A 17,119-nucleotide genomic window follows, 5' to 3' on the forward strand; every position below is an offset into this window, starting at 1 on the left:
ATATTAAATAATCACAATGTTTTATTCAAATTATTATAATTAAATGTAGTACCACCAATGTTGCATGATGTGGAAATACTTCACAAATTACATTTTATTCAGCATTTCTTGTACAAAAAAAAAAAAAGGGAACATTTTCTTGAAACAAAATAGACTTAATATCTGGATAATTTCGTGACAGTTTTTTTTTAATTCACTGGCATATATCCCACAATGCACAGTTGTGAGATCATTCAGTTTTGTTTCATGAATTTCATCCCTTCTCGATTCATTAAAACTGATTGTTCAGGCAGTTGTAAAGACTGATTACAGCAGGGAAGATAAAACTCAACACGAAACATGCTCATCCCTCAGCCCTCTGAGTCCATGATGAAGGTTTCGAAGTCAGGGTCCAGATCAGACACGAGGGCGTTGACAAAGTCCTCGATGGAGGGTCTTTTCTGCAACATGCCTGGACATGAAACAAGAGGGGCAAACTCCAGTTACGTACACTCAGATTTAGCAGCACAATCTTCCTGCTTTAATGACTTGTTTAGGTAAATGTTTACCATGTACGTTGCATTGGGTAATGTTAACTTCAAAGAAGCACTGTAAATCTGAGCAGCATTTACTATGGCAGAAAAGCGGTAACTAAAAGGGCAGAGGTTTTATCTTCCCTGTGCTACATTATGACAATATCGTCTTCCACAGGTTGACGCACTTATGCCGTGCTCAGTGAACAGTGAGGCGTCCTGCTAAACTGTGCACACTCGATTTACAATTCCTCTCTGCTGGCGCTTTGAAGTCTGCTCATTTCCCCTTGTAGAGCTGCCAATGTAAATAGGCCCTCCTCCCTTCCCCCTCTTTCCTGCACAGGTCACCTCTAAAACACACACAAACACAAGTCCACACTGCAGAAGGCTGCACTAAAATCTCATGCAACTCTGACCCTCAAACCCTGATGCACATCTTTCACAATGAATAATTAGTACTGTAAATGTTTGCTCTGACAATCAATTGATTGTGATTCTGTACTAAATTATGAAATCTGGTCACAATCACAATATGGCTTTATTTGATTATATTTTTGTTCAGACTTATACACTGGATATAGATTTGTACAGAGCTCCTAAGGGAACATGGTGATGCAAAACATTTGAGATGGGAGGACAAATTATATTTTAATGTTTTTTGCATTTGCTCACATAATTTGTGTTCTTGTTTTGCAAAAGTGTTTTATTGCCCCTAAAAATGGTGTTCTCTACAAAATATGTGCTTTCCACCGAGAAACTTTGCGTACCACGGAGAAACTTTGTTTTCTTTAAAACATTTACATTCCACTACGAAACTTTGCATTATCTTCAAAACATTTGAGTTCCACCGAGAAACTTTGTGTTCTCTTCAAAACATTTGAGTTCCACCGAGAAACTTTGTGTTCCAACGAGAAACTTTGTGTTCCAACGAGAAACTGTGTTCCAACGAGAAACTTTGTGTTCCAACGAGAAACTTTGTGTTCTCTTTAAAACATTTGAGTTCCGAGAAACTTTGCGTTCCAATGAGAAACTTTGTGTTCCACTACGAAACTTTGCATTCTCTTCAAAACATTCGAGTTCCACCGAGAAACTTTGCGTTCCAATGAGAAACTTTGTGTTCTCTTTAAAACATTTGAGTTCCGAGAAACTTTGCATTCCAACGAGAAACTTTGCATTCCAACGAGAAACTTTGTGTTCCAACAAGAAACTTTGTGTTCCAACGAGAAACTTTGTGTTCTCTTTAAAACATTTGAGTTCCGAGAAACTTTGCGTTCCAATGAGAAACTTTGTGTTCCACTACGAAACTTTGCATTCTCTTCAAAACATTTGAGTTCCATCGAGAAACTTTGCGTTCCACCGAGAAACTTTGTGTTCTCTTTAAAACATTTGAGTTCCACCGAGAAACTTTGCGTTCCACCGAGAAACTTTGTGTTCTCTTTAAAACATTTACATTCCACTACGAAACTTTGCATTATCTTCAAAACATTTGAGTTCCACCGAGAAACTTTGTGTTCTCTTCAAAACATTTGAGTTCCACCGAGAAACTTTGTGTTCCAACGAGAAACTTTGTGTTCCAATGAGAAACTTTGCATTCTCTTCAAAACATTCGAGTTCCACCGAGAAACTTTGCGTTCCAATGAGAAACTTTGTGTTCTCTTTAAAACATTTGAGTTCCGAGAAACTTTGCATTCCAACGAGAAACTTTGCATTCCAACGAGAAACTTTGCATTCCAACGAGAAACTTTGTGTTCCAACGAGAAACTTTGTGTTCTCTTTAAAACATTTGAGTTCCGAGAAACTTTGCGTTCCAATGAGAAACTTTGTGTTCCACTACGAAACTTTGCATTCTCTTCAAAACATTTGAGTTCCATCGAGAAACTTTGCGTTCCACCGAGAAACTTTGTGTTCTCTTTAAAACATTTGAGTTCCACCGAGAAACTTTGCGTTCCACCGAGAAACTTTGTGTTCTCTTTAAAACATTTACATTCCATTGAGAAATGTTGCGTTTTCACACAACACTTTTGCATTCTTATTCCACACAAAACTTATTTCCATGACAAACGTTTTGTGAACGTTTCCTTCAATTATTATTATTTTTTCTATCACCATGTCCCCCTTTGGAGATTCCATAGACTTGTGATCTGGATATGGTGGATTTTTAAGCACAAGCTGGACTGGACATGGAAGATAAAGAGAGACAAGTACTACTAAAAAACAAACGACCAAAAAAACCATAGGAATGCTGGCATTATGACTGTAACAGTAAGTAGTCCCACCTCAATCTGTACACCTTACTGTCCTCATGTAGTTTCCAGCTGAATGCTACAGCCACAGATGCTGTTCAGAGAGCTAAAGATGTAACAGACTATGTATTTAATCTCTGAATGGATCACACTAGGACTAGACGTCTCCAGCTTCAATGCCACTTTCTATAATGATGTTCATTTCCTGAGTTCACTCTAGAGGGGATTCAGACTACAAGCCTATCCAGACTCACATTCTTTTGATATTTCAAAACCAAAAATATACAAATTAAGACCCATATCCAGTGAGAATAAAGATATCAGATAAATGTGAAGGAATGAGCTTCAAATTCATGATGTTAAAGAGTTGAGCTATATTATTTGTTTTTTTTTCTGAGCTCTTAAATGATCCAATCAAAACAAATTAAAGCAATTAAAATGTGTGAATGCTTGTGCACAATCTTAGAACTATTACTTCCAAGGCCTTATAAAACCTTTTGCTCTGTATAAAAAAAGATTGTTTCAACATTTCTTCAGCTTAGTTATTGTGTGTGTGTGTGTGTGTATATATATCTATATAACACATACCAGTAAGTTATTTTTTTAATGAATACGTTTATGGATTCATTAACTTGATCAAAAGTGACAGTAAGACATTTATAATGTTACAAAATAATTATATTTCAAATAAATGCTGTCCTTTTTAACTTTCGTTTAATTAAAGAGTCCCGAAAAAAAAATCTATTAAGTATAATAAGAAATGTTTATTGAGCACCAAATCAGCATAATAGAATAATTTCTGAAGAATCGTGTGACACTCAAGAAAAGAAAACTAATATATATATATATATATATATATATATACACAAAAATATTTTTTTACAAATATAGTATATATATTTATGTATGTATATATAAAAAAACTAATGTTTAACCCTACCACGGAGGAATAATTGATCTTTTTTCGTGGGAACATGATTACACGGTTGACGAGATCAAACATTTACAGGGATGGATGGAGTAAAGTCACCATATTTATCAGCGCAGGTGCATTGTGTGTGTTTTATTATGAATCAAAGGGACTTTCTGGTTCAAGACGCTCTGAACAATCCAGCTGTGTGTGCTTTGAAATGGAGGACAACCACAGAACGAATGTCCGACATGCCTTTTCAAACACCTTCCCTTCACAGAGAGCTTCATTCATCCATAGAGAACAAGAGGATGAGGAGGCTCTGTGTGATTGGTCAGAAAAGCTCATGACTGGGATTGTAGGATGATGAAACTAAGGACACATCAAAGTGAGGCAGACTCATCTCTCCTCAATTAATCCCCGTTTAAACGCTGTTCTTTGGCTCCTGTGCCGTACGCCACACCTTCAGGTTGTGCAGTTACAGACACAGCGAGACATGGTGGAACATGACTCAGGTAGCGCTGGTTTGGGTTTCATATGAGGCAAGGGTTATCAAGAGGTCAAATGAGGACTTGACACAAGATACGATATGAAGTCTGAATTATGCAACCAAATCTCAGTTGAGTTGAGTTGAATGTTTCGCTATGCGTTCCTTAGAGTTCCAGTAGGCCTGGTCTCCATGCGTACTTCTTTAGACTCCGGTTGAGCAATGTTTAAAGACTAAGAAGATAATTACAGCCTCCCTCCCAGCAGATGAAGAGATTTTCTGGTTTCTCCGCGGCTTTGACGTTCGTAACTATTTGAAACATGTCACGAGTTGAAAGCAATAAGCTCATGATCTACCTGAAGGCTGGAATTACTTCATCATTGACTCTGTAATTAAAACTGGAGGTCTCAAAGCTTTCTCAAAAAATAAAAGAAAGCTCAAGTTTCAAGGATTATGCCACTTTGCACATGAATCATGTGGCTTATTGTCTATATAAAAAAACGTTGGAAAAAAATATTGTTCACGTAAATATTATGTATAACATACAGTGAGGTTCCAAATTCTACTTGCTTCCATTTAGCATTTCGCTAATTTAATGCAGTTCTTTTTTGTTGTTGAGCATATCAATTTGAGTAAAGCTGAAAAATAAACAAAGGTCTTAAAAGAATAGTTAGCATTTGGTGTGTCTCTCTTTTGCTTCGAAGCCAGCAGCGCTTGAGCTACATGAACAAAACCTGATGATCATGTTCTCCAGCATGAGTCGAGATGATCCAAAGTGCAACGAGAGCTTTAAAAGAAGAAAGAACATCTGATCATCTGTACAAAGTGTTTACATGTAGTCTTTACATTGGTGGGTCGGCACTGTTTTGGCAGCACAAGGAGGACCAAGAGCACATTGGGTAGGTGGTCATAATGTTTTGGCTTATCACTGTACTGATGTTTTTTAAACAAAAATACCATGAAAGTCAATGGGGTCCCATCAACTGTTTGATTACCCAATATTCTTCAAAATAATCTTCTTTTGTGTTCAACAGAAGAAAGAAATTCATCCAGGTCTGGAACATGAGGGTGAGTAAATGACTGATTTGTCATTTTTGGGTGAACTATCGCTTTAAGCCAGAACAAAGTGACATCATGCACTTCATTTTCTTACATTTTTGTAGATAATTTTAATTTTACATGTGCATACAAAATTTGCATACTAAATTGTGATTAGTCTTGTCTTCCTTGCATACTGCACGTGTGACAATGTGCTGATTCTTGTGTGCAGTGGACTGAAAAGACAATATACGTATTAGCGTATTAAGCGTCTTGATAATGATTGAATGGCTCTCAGGCGGCATTATATAAATACAGAATTAGGTAAAACAGTATTCTTTACTGCCCTTCAACCACTATATTTCCTTCACTGTCTAATCCAGCATCTCTAAAGTTATTTATGAGATCTGCCCTTCTTTGTGATTGCATATTGATGTAAATTAATGCAATGTGCACTTGGCTGTAAAGGCCAAAAACCCCATCAAAGAACATCTGAAAGTAAGGTGAACCCATCCTTCCTGTGATCCTGTATCTAAAACTCATGCATGTCACCATCTGTGTGCTACAGCGCTCCAACATATCCCAGCCCAGGTGCTCGACTGTGCTATTGTTCTTTCAGTCTGTCCTTCGGCACTAAAATAGAGGTCCCTGGGAAAGCTGAGGGCCATGAAAGACGCCTCTGTGCCGCCCAAGGCTGGAGAACACAGGGCTTCAGTCAGCATGGCCGTCAGTCCGTCACTTTCCTCTCTCTGCTCTGCCATCTAATCCAGCCTGGACTTTTCAGCACCAGAGGCCTGGGATCCGGCCAGCGAGGAGCGAGGAGCCCGGCAGATAAAAACGGCCCGGGCTACAGGCTCTCTCTAGGGTGGCTCTTGTTCCACTGCGATCCGGCACAGAGGAGGGGGGTGGCGAACTGAGGAGGACCCCTCTGAACCGGACCGTGAATAATGAAAAATACATGTGGTTAAGAAATCGGAAAATAAGCAATGTTATTTTTATGTTGTAAGTCAATTAACAACTAATATTATAAATATATTATTTGAATTTATAAAAAATGTTTTTACGTTTAAATAAGTTTTTTAATACGTTTTTTTACTATGTGGAACCGTATATTACAGTAATTCCAACATGATGTGAACCAGTGTTATTTTCGTATCATTGCAATACTATTTTAGTTTTTATTAATATTTTGAATCAGTTTTTATTTCAATATTTTCCATTTTCAATTTAATTTCAGTTAAAATTTTAGTAATGTTGTTGTGGTTTTGTTATTTTACTAGTTTTTAAAAAAATGTCTATATAGTAACTATATAGACATTATCTATATAGTCCAACAAAATATGCGTCAGAAGCACTGGACTTATTAATTCCTTACTAATTTCAGTCTTTAATGAGCTATACTCTTTTGTAAATAAGCGTTTTAAGAAATGGATGACGTAAAAAAACAAAACAAAAAAAACCAAACAACTCCTATTGATTTGTAACTGTAAAACCATCAAAGTCCATAAAAATGTGCTTCAGAGATATTGGACTCTGGCATAAGGGGCATCATACAGATATTGATAATTCATTTGGTGCTCACATGGGGCAACACCAGGGCTGGGAAACTTGTCATCTAGTAGAGATCCTGCTATTCTGTTATTACAGTGCTATATTCAACCTTGATAGCAACTTAATCTGTTCTTGTCTGCTATTATTATGTAATGACATTTTGACATTAACGGGACGATTTCTTTGTAATTAACATGCACTGAATAATTATTCACTATAACACCAGAAACATGAGGTCAGTTTGGATGTTGACTCTATAAGGGACAAAGAAATAGCAGTGACTGAACTAACTCCGAGTTCATTCAGGTGCAGACTTTTTTTTTCTTACCTTCCACCATCAGCATGGGCTCCTTCGCTCCTCCATGAGCCAGCATCTCTCTACGGTAACGTTCTCCGGTTTCCCTGCAACAACGTGAGCAGACAGAGATTTACTTTACACTACCAGCATCCTTCCCACAATCCAAGCCCATAAACCCTTATGTTCCCAGACATGTCCAAAACTGTCCAAACAAAAGGAAGTGCTAAAGAACAAAAGCACAGTGGAGTAGTTAAGATATCCTGGTATTTTGAAAGACCCCATGAAATGAAAACAGGAGTTTTGTGGTTTTCAGTCTGTGCCTGTTAACTTTATGTTAGTGCACTCTTACATGTCAATACGTTTTTTTTACTATGTGGAAACGTATGTTATGGTAATTCCAACATGATGTGAACCAGTGTTATTTCAGTATCATTGCGATACTATTATAGTTTTTATTAATATTTTGAATCAGTTTTTATTTCAATATTTTCCATTTTCATTTTAATTTCAGTTAAAATTTTAGTAATTTTGTTGTGGTTTTACTTTAATAGTTAAAAAAAAATGTCAATATAGTATTTATTAATCTTTTTTTCTTTAATTTTGAGTTATTCTAGCACATCAAGTTGAGAACAATCTAAAGAACCTTTTTGCACTATTAAGAAACTGGTGCAATGGAAAGGTTCCAGGGATGTTGAAGATTCTACATGGAACCATATATATCAATAATAGAAAAATTTTTTTTTTTTTTGAAATTCATGAAATTTGATGCTGTGAAATGTTAATAAATGAAATAATCATTTATTTTAAATGCTTTTTCAAAAAAAAAAAAAAAAAAAAGGTGAAAGATTGAAAGGTTCTTTATTTTTTAGTGGTATTTTTAAAAAAACAAGTGGCAATGCAAGGGTGATTTATCTAACGAATCTTTCACAAACCTGTTGAGGGGGTCTTTATAGAAACACTGCTTCCACACCATGGAGGCCACGGCCCGTGACATCAGGTACGAGTAGTACTTCGCCCCATAGCCGATGAGATGACTGAACCTCAGCTGCCAGGCCTGCAGAGACAGATGCAGGTGAACTAATCACACGCTGCCGTAGGAATATTCCTGTTACATCTCTGTAAACGCTTGCCAAGTAATTTCCTAACCTGGAAACATGCTGATGCTAACAGCACTCAATATCTGACCCAGTTAAATGGAACAGTCAAGTTAAGGTATTGCCACACAATGCCTTCAGGACCATATTCATCACTAAATATTTACATTCTCAGAGCACAAATGGGGCAAAGCCCTCTTTCCATGGCTACTTTACTCTGAGGCAAATTAAAGACGGTGATAATGTTTTGGGTGGGAGCAAGGTGGGGAAGAATTTGGCGATAAAAACACAGGCTAGATTCGTGTTGAAAGAGCTCAGCAGTTCAAACGCATCGCTCAGGGATGGAGACGTGCTTAGACACCCGCTGTTACCATTATCCCTGCAGGAAATGAACCGAGCTCACTACGCTTGATATGGCAGTGAATAGGGGCAACGATCCTGTTGGTATATGATAAAATCAGTTTATAGCTACAGCTAATCTAAAATAGCTGGGTTCAAAAAGTCAACAAGGAGGATGATCAGACTGTAACTGCTATTGTGTGCTCCAAAACAATGACAAAATTCACATTTAGAAAATATTAGCATTCAAAACTTACAGTCTCTGCCAATATGAATCAATGATTTTGATGATATCACTCTGCACTTCAGCTCCTCATCAGATTTTCTCTCCAATAAAATACTCTTTAGAATCTAAAGCGTCCCGGCCCCCTAAATAAACGCTCAGGCTGCGGCTGATATTGGTCACTTGTTCACATATTTACTATTTTCTACATGGTAAATAGCACATAGTGCACTTGCACTATATAGGGGATATATAGGGGTAGCGACAATATAGGGAACGATTCAGACAGTGTAAATATGCTTTCCATTGTGGCGAATGAAGTCTGGTTTCACGCTAGTGTCACATGAACCACCGCAGCATGCACACAGTCTGCTTCAATCCAGAGATACAAGAGCATGCTCTAGTCGGGATCATATGCGTGAGTCGGCGCAGACCAGAAAACGCATCGACCCATCTGAATTCTGCACAGAATTCTATATTTAAAGCGATATGGAGGAGATTAGGAGGAGAAACGGTTTGAGATTAGGAGGAAACTGCGGCTTTACCGAGCTCATCGGCTCTGGCCGAGCTGTCTGTGATATAAACAAAACGCTATTGGCTATTTAAAAAAAGGGGAGGAGTTGTTCGATATGTCCCGCCCTGTCTTCCTGTTTTATTGGAAATTACGTCAACACATTGAGTAATGCTGCGCGTTTCAAGGAACTTAAGTTATTGTTGTACAAGGCACTGTTGTTCAGCGGGTCTCACGGTGTCTTGACACTGCCATGGTGCTCATGCAGGATACGCATACCTGAATTTGCCCTGACTGCCCAAAATCCTGTGACTCTCTACTGTATCTGACAAATAAAACCAAACAAAACTAAAAACCAAGAAACAAACAAAACAATAAATCTACACCAACAAACCAAGAAAGAAACCAAACGAAAAAAACAACAAAAAAAACAAGAAACAAACCAAACCAAAACAGGACACAAATGCAAAAAAACAAACAAAGAAAACAAGAAACAAAAAAACAAAAAAATAAACAAAAACAACAAAAATAACCAAGAATAATAATTTAAAAAAAAAAACAAGCAACAAACAAAACAAAAAAATCTAAACCAAGCAAGCAAACAAACAACCCCCCTCACAAGCTAAAACAAGCAGCAAACCAAAAAATAAACAAACCAGGAAACAAACAAAAATCCCAAACAAGAAACAAACAGAACAAAAAACAACAACAACAAAAACAAACAAACCAAGAAACAAAATAATTCAAAAGCAAGAAACAAACAAAAAAACAAAAAGCAACAAACACAACATAAGCCAAGCAACAAACAAAACAAAGTAGGCTTTATACCATAGACGACCTTCCTCTCCTATCACAGGGCCCGGGGCAATATTAGGCACATTAGGCTTAGCTATTTGCTATCCACTAAATGCATGATTCATGTCACAGTGTTACAACCTCCTGAACATAGGAATCTTACAGATACACGTGTTATATAACTATATGCTTTTGTAGTTGGTACATAATAAAAGCATTGCTATCATGCTACAGAATATTAAGGACTCCACAAAGACATCTGGCAATAATAATTAGTAAGGGACATGCTGGACAGTCTTTTCTTACGCAGAATGTGTGATGTGTGTGTGTGTGTAAGTGTTTCACTGCGAGGTTGATGGAGAGCCAGGGTTGTGTAAACAGCACTATGAGAGACACATTATGGTTGAGGAAGGTGAAACTGCTGTAGAACACAGACTTAAGCCCCAGAGTATCAGCAAGACATATCCCATATGGCCTCTAATGACTTCAGTAAGCCCAAACGCAATCCTGCAGGGACACAAAATCTGAAAGCTAAACATTAGCGAAACAGCTACTTGACCTTCAACACTTGCCTAAAATCTGTATTGGGTTATGGAAATATTTTCACTGCAAATGGGTTCTGTCAGGCTGCTGGCCACCAAAATCTACATTTATAAGAATTTCACATTTACAGTACTTTGCATAAAGGCCTTGAGCTAATAAAATCTAACCAACTCTAACATGGTAATACCGGACATGTACGCTCTTTGCATCCAATCATGTATCTCAGCGGTCAGAGGAATGTAACACTGTGTGTGAATGTTGCCAAATATTAGCAACAGGACAAGAACCTCCATCTGGTCCATGTTTCAAACAGCTGATGTTATCTTCCAGAACACTATTAATGCCCTAGTAAACCGAATCAACATCAGCAAAAGTTAAACAACTGTAAATATGAGTGTGAGTCAATTAACCATCTCCGTCATTTGCCACAATCGTTATTAATGGACTCCGCATCACTTTTATTACTCATTTTGGGGTTAGTGATTTGAACAAACCTCAGTAATGAATCTTCAAGTCATCCTGTGCAATTTGTGGTAAGATACCTCGTTGAGGTGTGCTATTTTTGTTAAGCAATAAGACTTAAATTTCCCCCTGGTGGACAATTAAATGGGCAAACTAAATCCTGAAATTAAACAAATGCTGTTATTTTGGCCGTTATATTTATCAAAAAGCCCTGAAAAAAGGTATCACAGTTTCCACAAAAATATAAGGCAGCACAACTTCTTTTCAACATTGATAATAATATCATCAATCGCAGCATATCGGCATATTAGAATGATTTCTGAAGGATCATGTGACACTGGAGTAATGATGCTGAAAATCCAGCTTTCACATCACAGAGATAATATTTGACATTACTGTTTTTACTGTTAAAATAAATGCCGTCTTGGTGAACATAAGAGACTTCTTTTATAAACCTTTGTAAAAAATCTTACTGACCACAAACTTTTGAAGGGTAGTGCACATTGTAGGTGGGACCACTAAAATGTTCCTATGTGTGTAACGGAAAGATTGTGGGGCCAAAACTTTGTCAGGTAAAAATCTCATTTTATTTCTTTACTGCAACAATATAATTTGTCAAAACAGCTGTGATACTTGAATAGAGTTGCATGCCGAGGGTTTTACAGCCATATGTGGACTGAGGAAAGCTTTCATTTGTCCTTTAATAGTCAATAAAACATGCATCCTACAGGAATGAAAGACACACGCATACTATTAGCTGCGTTCCCGTGAGGCAGTAATAACGGATAAGAAGGGGGAAGCTGGGTGATTTAGACGATGGTAAAGACATTACGGCTGAAGCAATTAAAGAGAGAGGGGAATATTTAGAGTTGGGGGGAGGCCTGATTCCCAGTGACTCCACATAATTACAGGCCAGGATGAACGGTTTATGAAGGCCATTCCGAAATAAAATATGCGTTTTAAATCGCTCCAGCTCTCAGGCGGCCATCTCTACAGCTGCTGAAGAGCTAAGAAAAGCAATTCAAACTATGTTTTCCCTTCCAAAAAGACTCTTGAAAGAAGAGTTTCAAATATTTCCCCCAGGGAGCGCTTCTTCAAAGTATATCTCTGCTTTGTTATTGCAAAAAAAGGGCCCCGAAAAGGGCCGGAGAATGGAGAAAAGTATTTTAATCCTTTAACCGTGCAGTGTCTGTGTGGAAAACCACAGGACAGGAAAGGGGCCAAAACTAAACTTTACCTTGGTGTGTTGATGTGTTTTTGTACTTCAGAAGGGGAGTATAAGATGTTATTAAGGATTAGTCAAGGAACTATTCCCAAACATTCATTAACTTCAATAACGCCAATGGATCACTTCATTTCAACAGACCACCTACATTTGAGAGATGTGCTTTTTGTGCCGCAATGATTTCTAGGAGGCATTAAATAAATCATTCAAAGTTATCCTTAAGACCAGGCATTTTGTTTTCCTAAGATTTCCTAAACCTGGTTTTTAAAATACATGGAGTTTTTTTTTGCCAGTTCTACTTAATGGATTGGCAGAAAAAAGCAGAAAATGGTGGCTTCCACATTTAAAATTTGTGTCAACATTTATGTCTTTTGACATTCAAAAAATATTAAAAAAGTATTTTATAACATTGGGAAAAAAGTACACATTGCACCCATTATATTTTTTTAAATCAAATGAAACACACTTACAGTGTTGGTGACATATGGCAGGCCATAATACTTCTTCTGCATGTCTATCATGATATCTGTCGTTGATTGATTTTGTGGTTTTCCATGATAAACTTGATCCAGGATTGCGTAGAAAACCTAAAGAGAAACATTTACAGAAATTTTGAGTTCAGATACCATATCATTTATGAAAATGTTGCATTAGATATCGTCACGTCAACATTAGATTTATATCTAGTATTTTTTCCAATTAAAAATATTTGTAATTATTTTTATTAAACATAATTAAATTATTACCTAAATGATTTAAAATTAATTAAATTAATAAAAAAAAAAAAAAACATTTTTATGCCTGATTTCACCATCTTCATCTACATTGGAGCTTCACTATGAATCCTGCTTTTGTTTTTTTAAAACAGTAATATTGGTCACCACATTAGTTATGGACCATAATAAAAGGTTATGTTCGAAGCCTTTCTCGCTGTTGAATGAGAAGATCTGGTACCTGAAGTTGAGTGTCAGCCGCACCACAGACCTTCTTGGACTCACAAAGACGGGCCACCATGCTCTGCGGCAAAGGCTATGAGAGAAAAAAAACAAAAACATTTTCACCCAGAAATGATTTCAGATGACTTGTGAGTTGTATTTACTACTTTCATGGTGCTTCTGCCTCCTGTTTAACAAGAACCATAAATTCTTATTTATTGTAGTTGCATGGAAAAGAGCGACCAGCTAAGAATTTAAAGGGGTCCTATTATGCTCATACACAAGTTCATAATATTATTTATTGAGTCTACTAGAATGTGTTTACATCATTTAATGTTCCAAAAACAAATTTTCTTAAAAATGTATGTTGTTGCAGCACCTGTTTTCACCCTCTGTCTGAAATCTGTTTTAGTTTTCTGTTTCTTTAAAACACTCCTTCAGAGCTTGCTCTGACTGGTCAGCCGGCCCCAGTCTGTTGTGATTTTTCTACCGCTTAGAGCGTGGCGAAAGTCTTCTAACGCCCCTTACCATAACCGGTGAGTATCCACCAGAGAGGGTTCCTGAGTCGCTGTAAACTCTACTTTAACTACACAAACTATGGCGCCAGTTTTGCCATATCACTTCAAGCCGGAGTCTGATAGTGACTCCTGATCAAGATGGACAAGCTGATCAACCCAAACCACCTTCAAATGGCACGACTTGTGCAGGATCTTTCACAGTGGTAATTATTTATTTTTATACCTCTCTTACATTTAAAATGTGATGTTATATCTGTGTTATTTATAACAATTGACCTGCTTCAAACGGCATGTTTCAGAAAACAGTCGTTACAAAACAACGGTTGTATACTGCTAAGTAATAGTGTGAAAAATACATTTTAACCACTGTTTCCTAAGTTCATCTGTCTAAGGAAGGCTGAAAAAGGGGGTTTAGATTCGGGGTGGAAAAACACCATCTCTTGGACAAGATGCAACCTAACTAAACTCAACCTCGTCGCCTTTCTTATATAGGTACACGTATGCCTTGGGCAAAAAATGAATTAAATTAGGAATTGAGAATATTGTGATGTTGTGATTTATTTTGATGTTTCCCTGAAGAAAACCAAAGACTAGAATCTAGGCATTTCAGGGAGTTCAGAAACAGTACTAACTGATATAGAGAATAACTTCCTTTGGAGTGGACTTTGTGATTTGCAGACCTTTTTCATGCTCAAACAGCAACAGTACACAAACATAATAGGACCCCTTTAAAATATAATAATGAGCAACATGAACATTGGAGTGTACCTGTCCAGTCTGGTAGTGACGAGCGAACTGACTGATCACGCGATAATCTGTGGCAAAGTATTCCATGAGAATAGAGGGCACCTCTGCGAAATCAGTGGCACATCGGGTTCCTGAAGAGAGAAACAAGGTCACCATGATCATGCGGCTCTGAGGAAGTTGTAAAGGCCACAAATGTGAACAAACTTAGTGGATTTCTGTAGTGATCATCCCGTACCCGTCACGTGTTGGTAGCGGGTACGTCCCAGCATGGAGTGCATGGCATGGCCCATCTCATGGAAGAGATTTTCCATCATGCCCGGGCTGAGCAACGTGGGAGCGGACCGTGTGGGGTGGGGCAGGTTTAGCATCAGGACCACCATTGGCAGCTGATACTGGCCATCATCCAGCCGCCTCCCGCCACGAATGGTAAAGTGGCAGTCCTGAGCGGGACACAAACAAACTGGACTAGTCAATCCTGATTGGCTGAGCATTAAAAAAAACACAACAACTTTGGTTTAATTTTGAATAATGAACAAATCAGCAAACATTTGTCCCTGAATGAATTCGCTTGAGTGAATAATTCAATGACTCCCTCATGATTTTTTCATTAATGAATCAATTTTATATGAATTATTGAGTGAATGATTCAATCTCTGCATCCGAAATCACATGCTGTAGTAGGTACTACATTTGAAACTTACTTCACAACAATTAAAAAATACATTCTGTATATGAATGTGTGTCGTATGCATGAAAATTGGATGTCTGAAATGCCTGAGCTGAAGTCTGTCATCAGAATGATTTGGTATAATAACCTCCCAGAAGTATCTCACATGATTGCGTTCTCAAACACCAGGCATTCAATGCAAGAGTGTGTTTCATCTGCACACTCAAAAGACTCAAGTCATTTATGGTGTAGAAATAAAAGAGCCACAGTGGCTTCCCCGATTGCAGCAACGTCCATTTTTATTACAGATATTTTGCACCAATTTCCCAGGAGGTGACGATTGTTCTCTTGTTGGTGTACTGTTTTTCTGACACTGTATAGCAGGGAAGAATTCAATTTCAAATGCAGTGAGTGACTCATAAAGACACTTACTCACATGTTGCCACCTACTGGTGTAATGATGTAACTGAATATCAGTATGAACCACCACTCAGCCAATCAAATTTGAGGACTGGAACTTATTGTTGTATAATATTGTATAACAGATACTAATTTGAGATGGACAAGCTAAGGACAAGCAGCGTAGATGGCTTAGCGGAGTTATTTACCTGGTAAGGTTTCTCAGGTCTGTAGAAGAAGTCACAGTAGATATATCCTAGCAGTCCCTCTGTTTCATGCACCACAGCCTGAGGGAACAGTTAAAAATGACAAGTGACATTTAAAAAAAGAAAGAAGTTGGCTAGACCTGAAGATGGGCTCTCATTTAAGCCCATTGGGTAAGATAATCAAGCACAGAAGCATGATCTCACCAGCTTGCGCACATCTTCGCTCCAGACCTCCCCCACACTGGGCTGCTCAGCCAGCAGTGATACACCATACAGCTGTGTGAAAAGACCATTCAGACCTTCCATACACGCTCCCAGCGAGAAGTATGGACTGTACAGGCTTGGCTCGATGTTGAATCTATGGAGACAAAACATAAACATGCCATGTTATTAAAGGCTGAATGTCCATTTCACATTTTTTCCTCACAAAAACCACAGACTACAAAAGAGAAATTACAAGAATGTAAAAAGAAATGTCTTTTTCTTCTTATTATTATTATTCATGTTGAACAGCTATTTTTCTCGATTGCTAACACACTATAACTGATTCATTTGGCCCACTTTCCATAACCATTGATTCAGTTCTCAAAACAAAGACACATTTCTCAAAATGTTTATCACATTTCACCTGTTTTCACACACAGTCCAATTTTCTTAGTTATTTCTGCAAAACACTACACACAAATACACAGGTTTAACCATGTTCTCATTCAGAAAACACAAACACATAAAATAATTAACTCAAGCATCACAATGTGAACTCAAATAGCACACATTTATCCTTGAATGAACATCACGTAGCAAAACTGATGACACACCAATCACAATCTCGGGATAATATGTATCTTAACAATGGAGAAGAATCATCTACAGGGTTTTTATACTACTTACACATATAGTATAATTATTACACTGTAACTGTACTTTAAACCTCACTATTCTTTGTACAGTAAACTATAGCACGTTGTACACCCTCAAACTCATAGTCAAATGTATTTGTAGCCAATTTGTTTATTTTTTTTTACATTTACAGTATTTCTGCAGAACTGAGAAATGACTGCCTAAAGAAAGTCTTTTGTCAGAACACCACGAAACTGCTGTAGTACTCTATACTGTAAAGAAATTTGGTCGAATGTGCAGAGGATGCTGATTTTCTTTTACTGTACTGTAATTGACAGTATACTGTATTGTGTTGCATATTGAGTTCACAATCAATTCATTGGTATTTGGCCTTTCTAGTGCCTTTCATCATCACTTTACTGTAGTGTCACTTTCCCTAAAGCTCATTGTTGTGTTTTATTGTACCTGCACTCCTTCATTTACGCTGTATACTGTAATGGATGATGATCTGAAAAAGTATTCCCAATAAGAGGTTTTTGTAACATTGTTTTAAACTGACCTCTCACTAGTTTTCAG

General features: G+C 37.4%; 1 protein-coding gene across 1 annotated transcript in view; it reads right to left on the bottom strand.

Annotated features, from left to right (window-relative positions):
- Positions 1 to 104: 104 nt before the first annotated feature.
- The window catches only part of mipepa (mitochondrial intermediate peptidase a), a 22,300-nt gene continuing 5,285 nt past the window's right edge, over positions 105 to 17,119 (bottom strand). Inside the window, exons 11-19 of the mRNA XM_084127525.1 lie at positions 15,908 to 16,061; positions 15,707 to 15,784; positions 14,667 to 14,871; positions 14,453 to 14,562; positions 13,186 to 13,260; positions 12,702 to 12,818; positions 7,972 to 8,093; positions 7,070 to 7,143; positions 105 to 451 (exon numbers count right to left, since the gene is read on the bottom strand). Of these exons, the coding sequence (XP_083983651.1) occupies positions 351 to 451; positions 7,070 to 7,143; positions 7,972 to 8,093; positions 12,702 to 12,818; positions 13,186 to 13,260; positions 14,453 to 14,562; positions 14,667 to 14,871; positions 15,707 to 15,784; positions 15,908 to 16,061 (1,036 nt within the window). The 3' untranslated portion in view covers positions 105 to 350. The remainder of the gene's footprint in view (positions 452 to 7,069; positions 7,144 to 7,971; positions 8,094 to 12,701; positions 12,819 to 13,185; positions 13,261 to 14,452; positions 14,563 to 14,666; positions 14,872 to 15,706; positions 15,785 to 15,907; positions 16,062 to 17,119) is intronic.

Source organism: Abramis brama, assembly GCF_963993115.1.
Source record: "Abramis brama genome assembly, chromosome: 10".
Lineage (NCBI taxonomy): Eukaryota > Metazoa > Chordata > Actinopteri > Cypriniformes > Leuciscidae > Abramis > Abramis brama.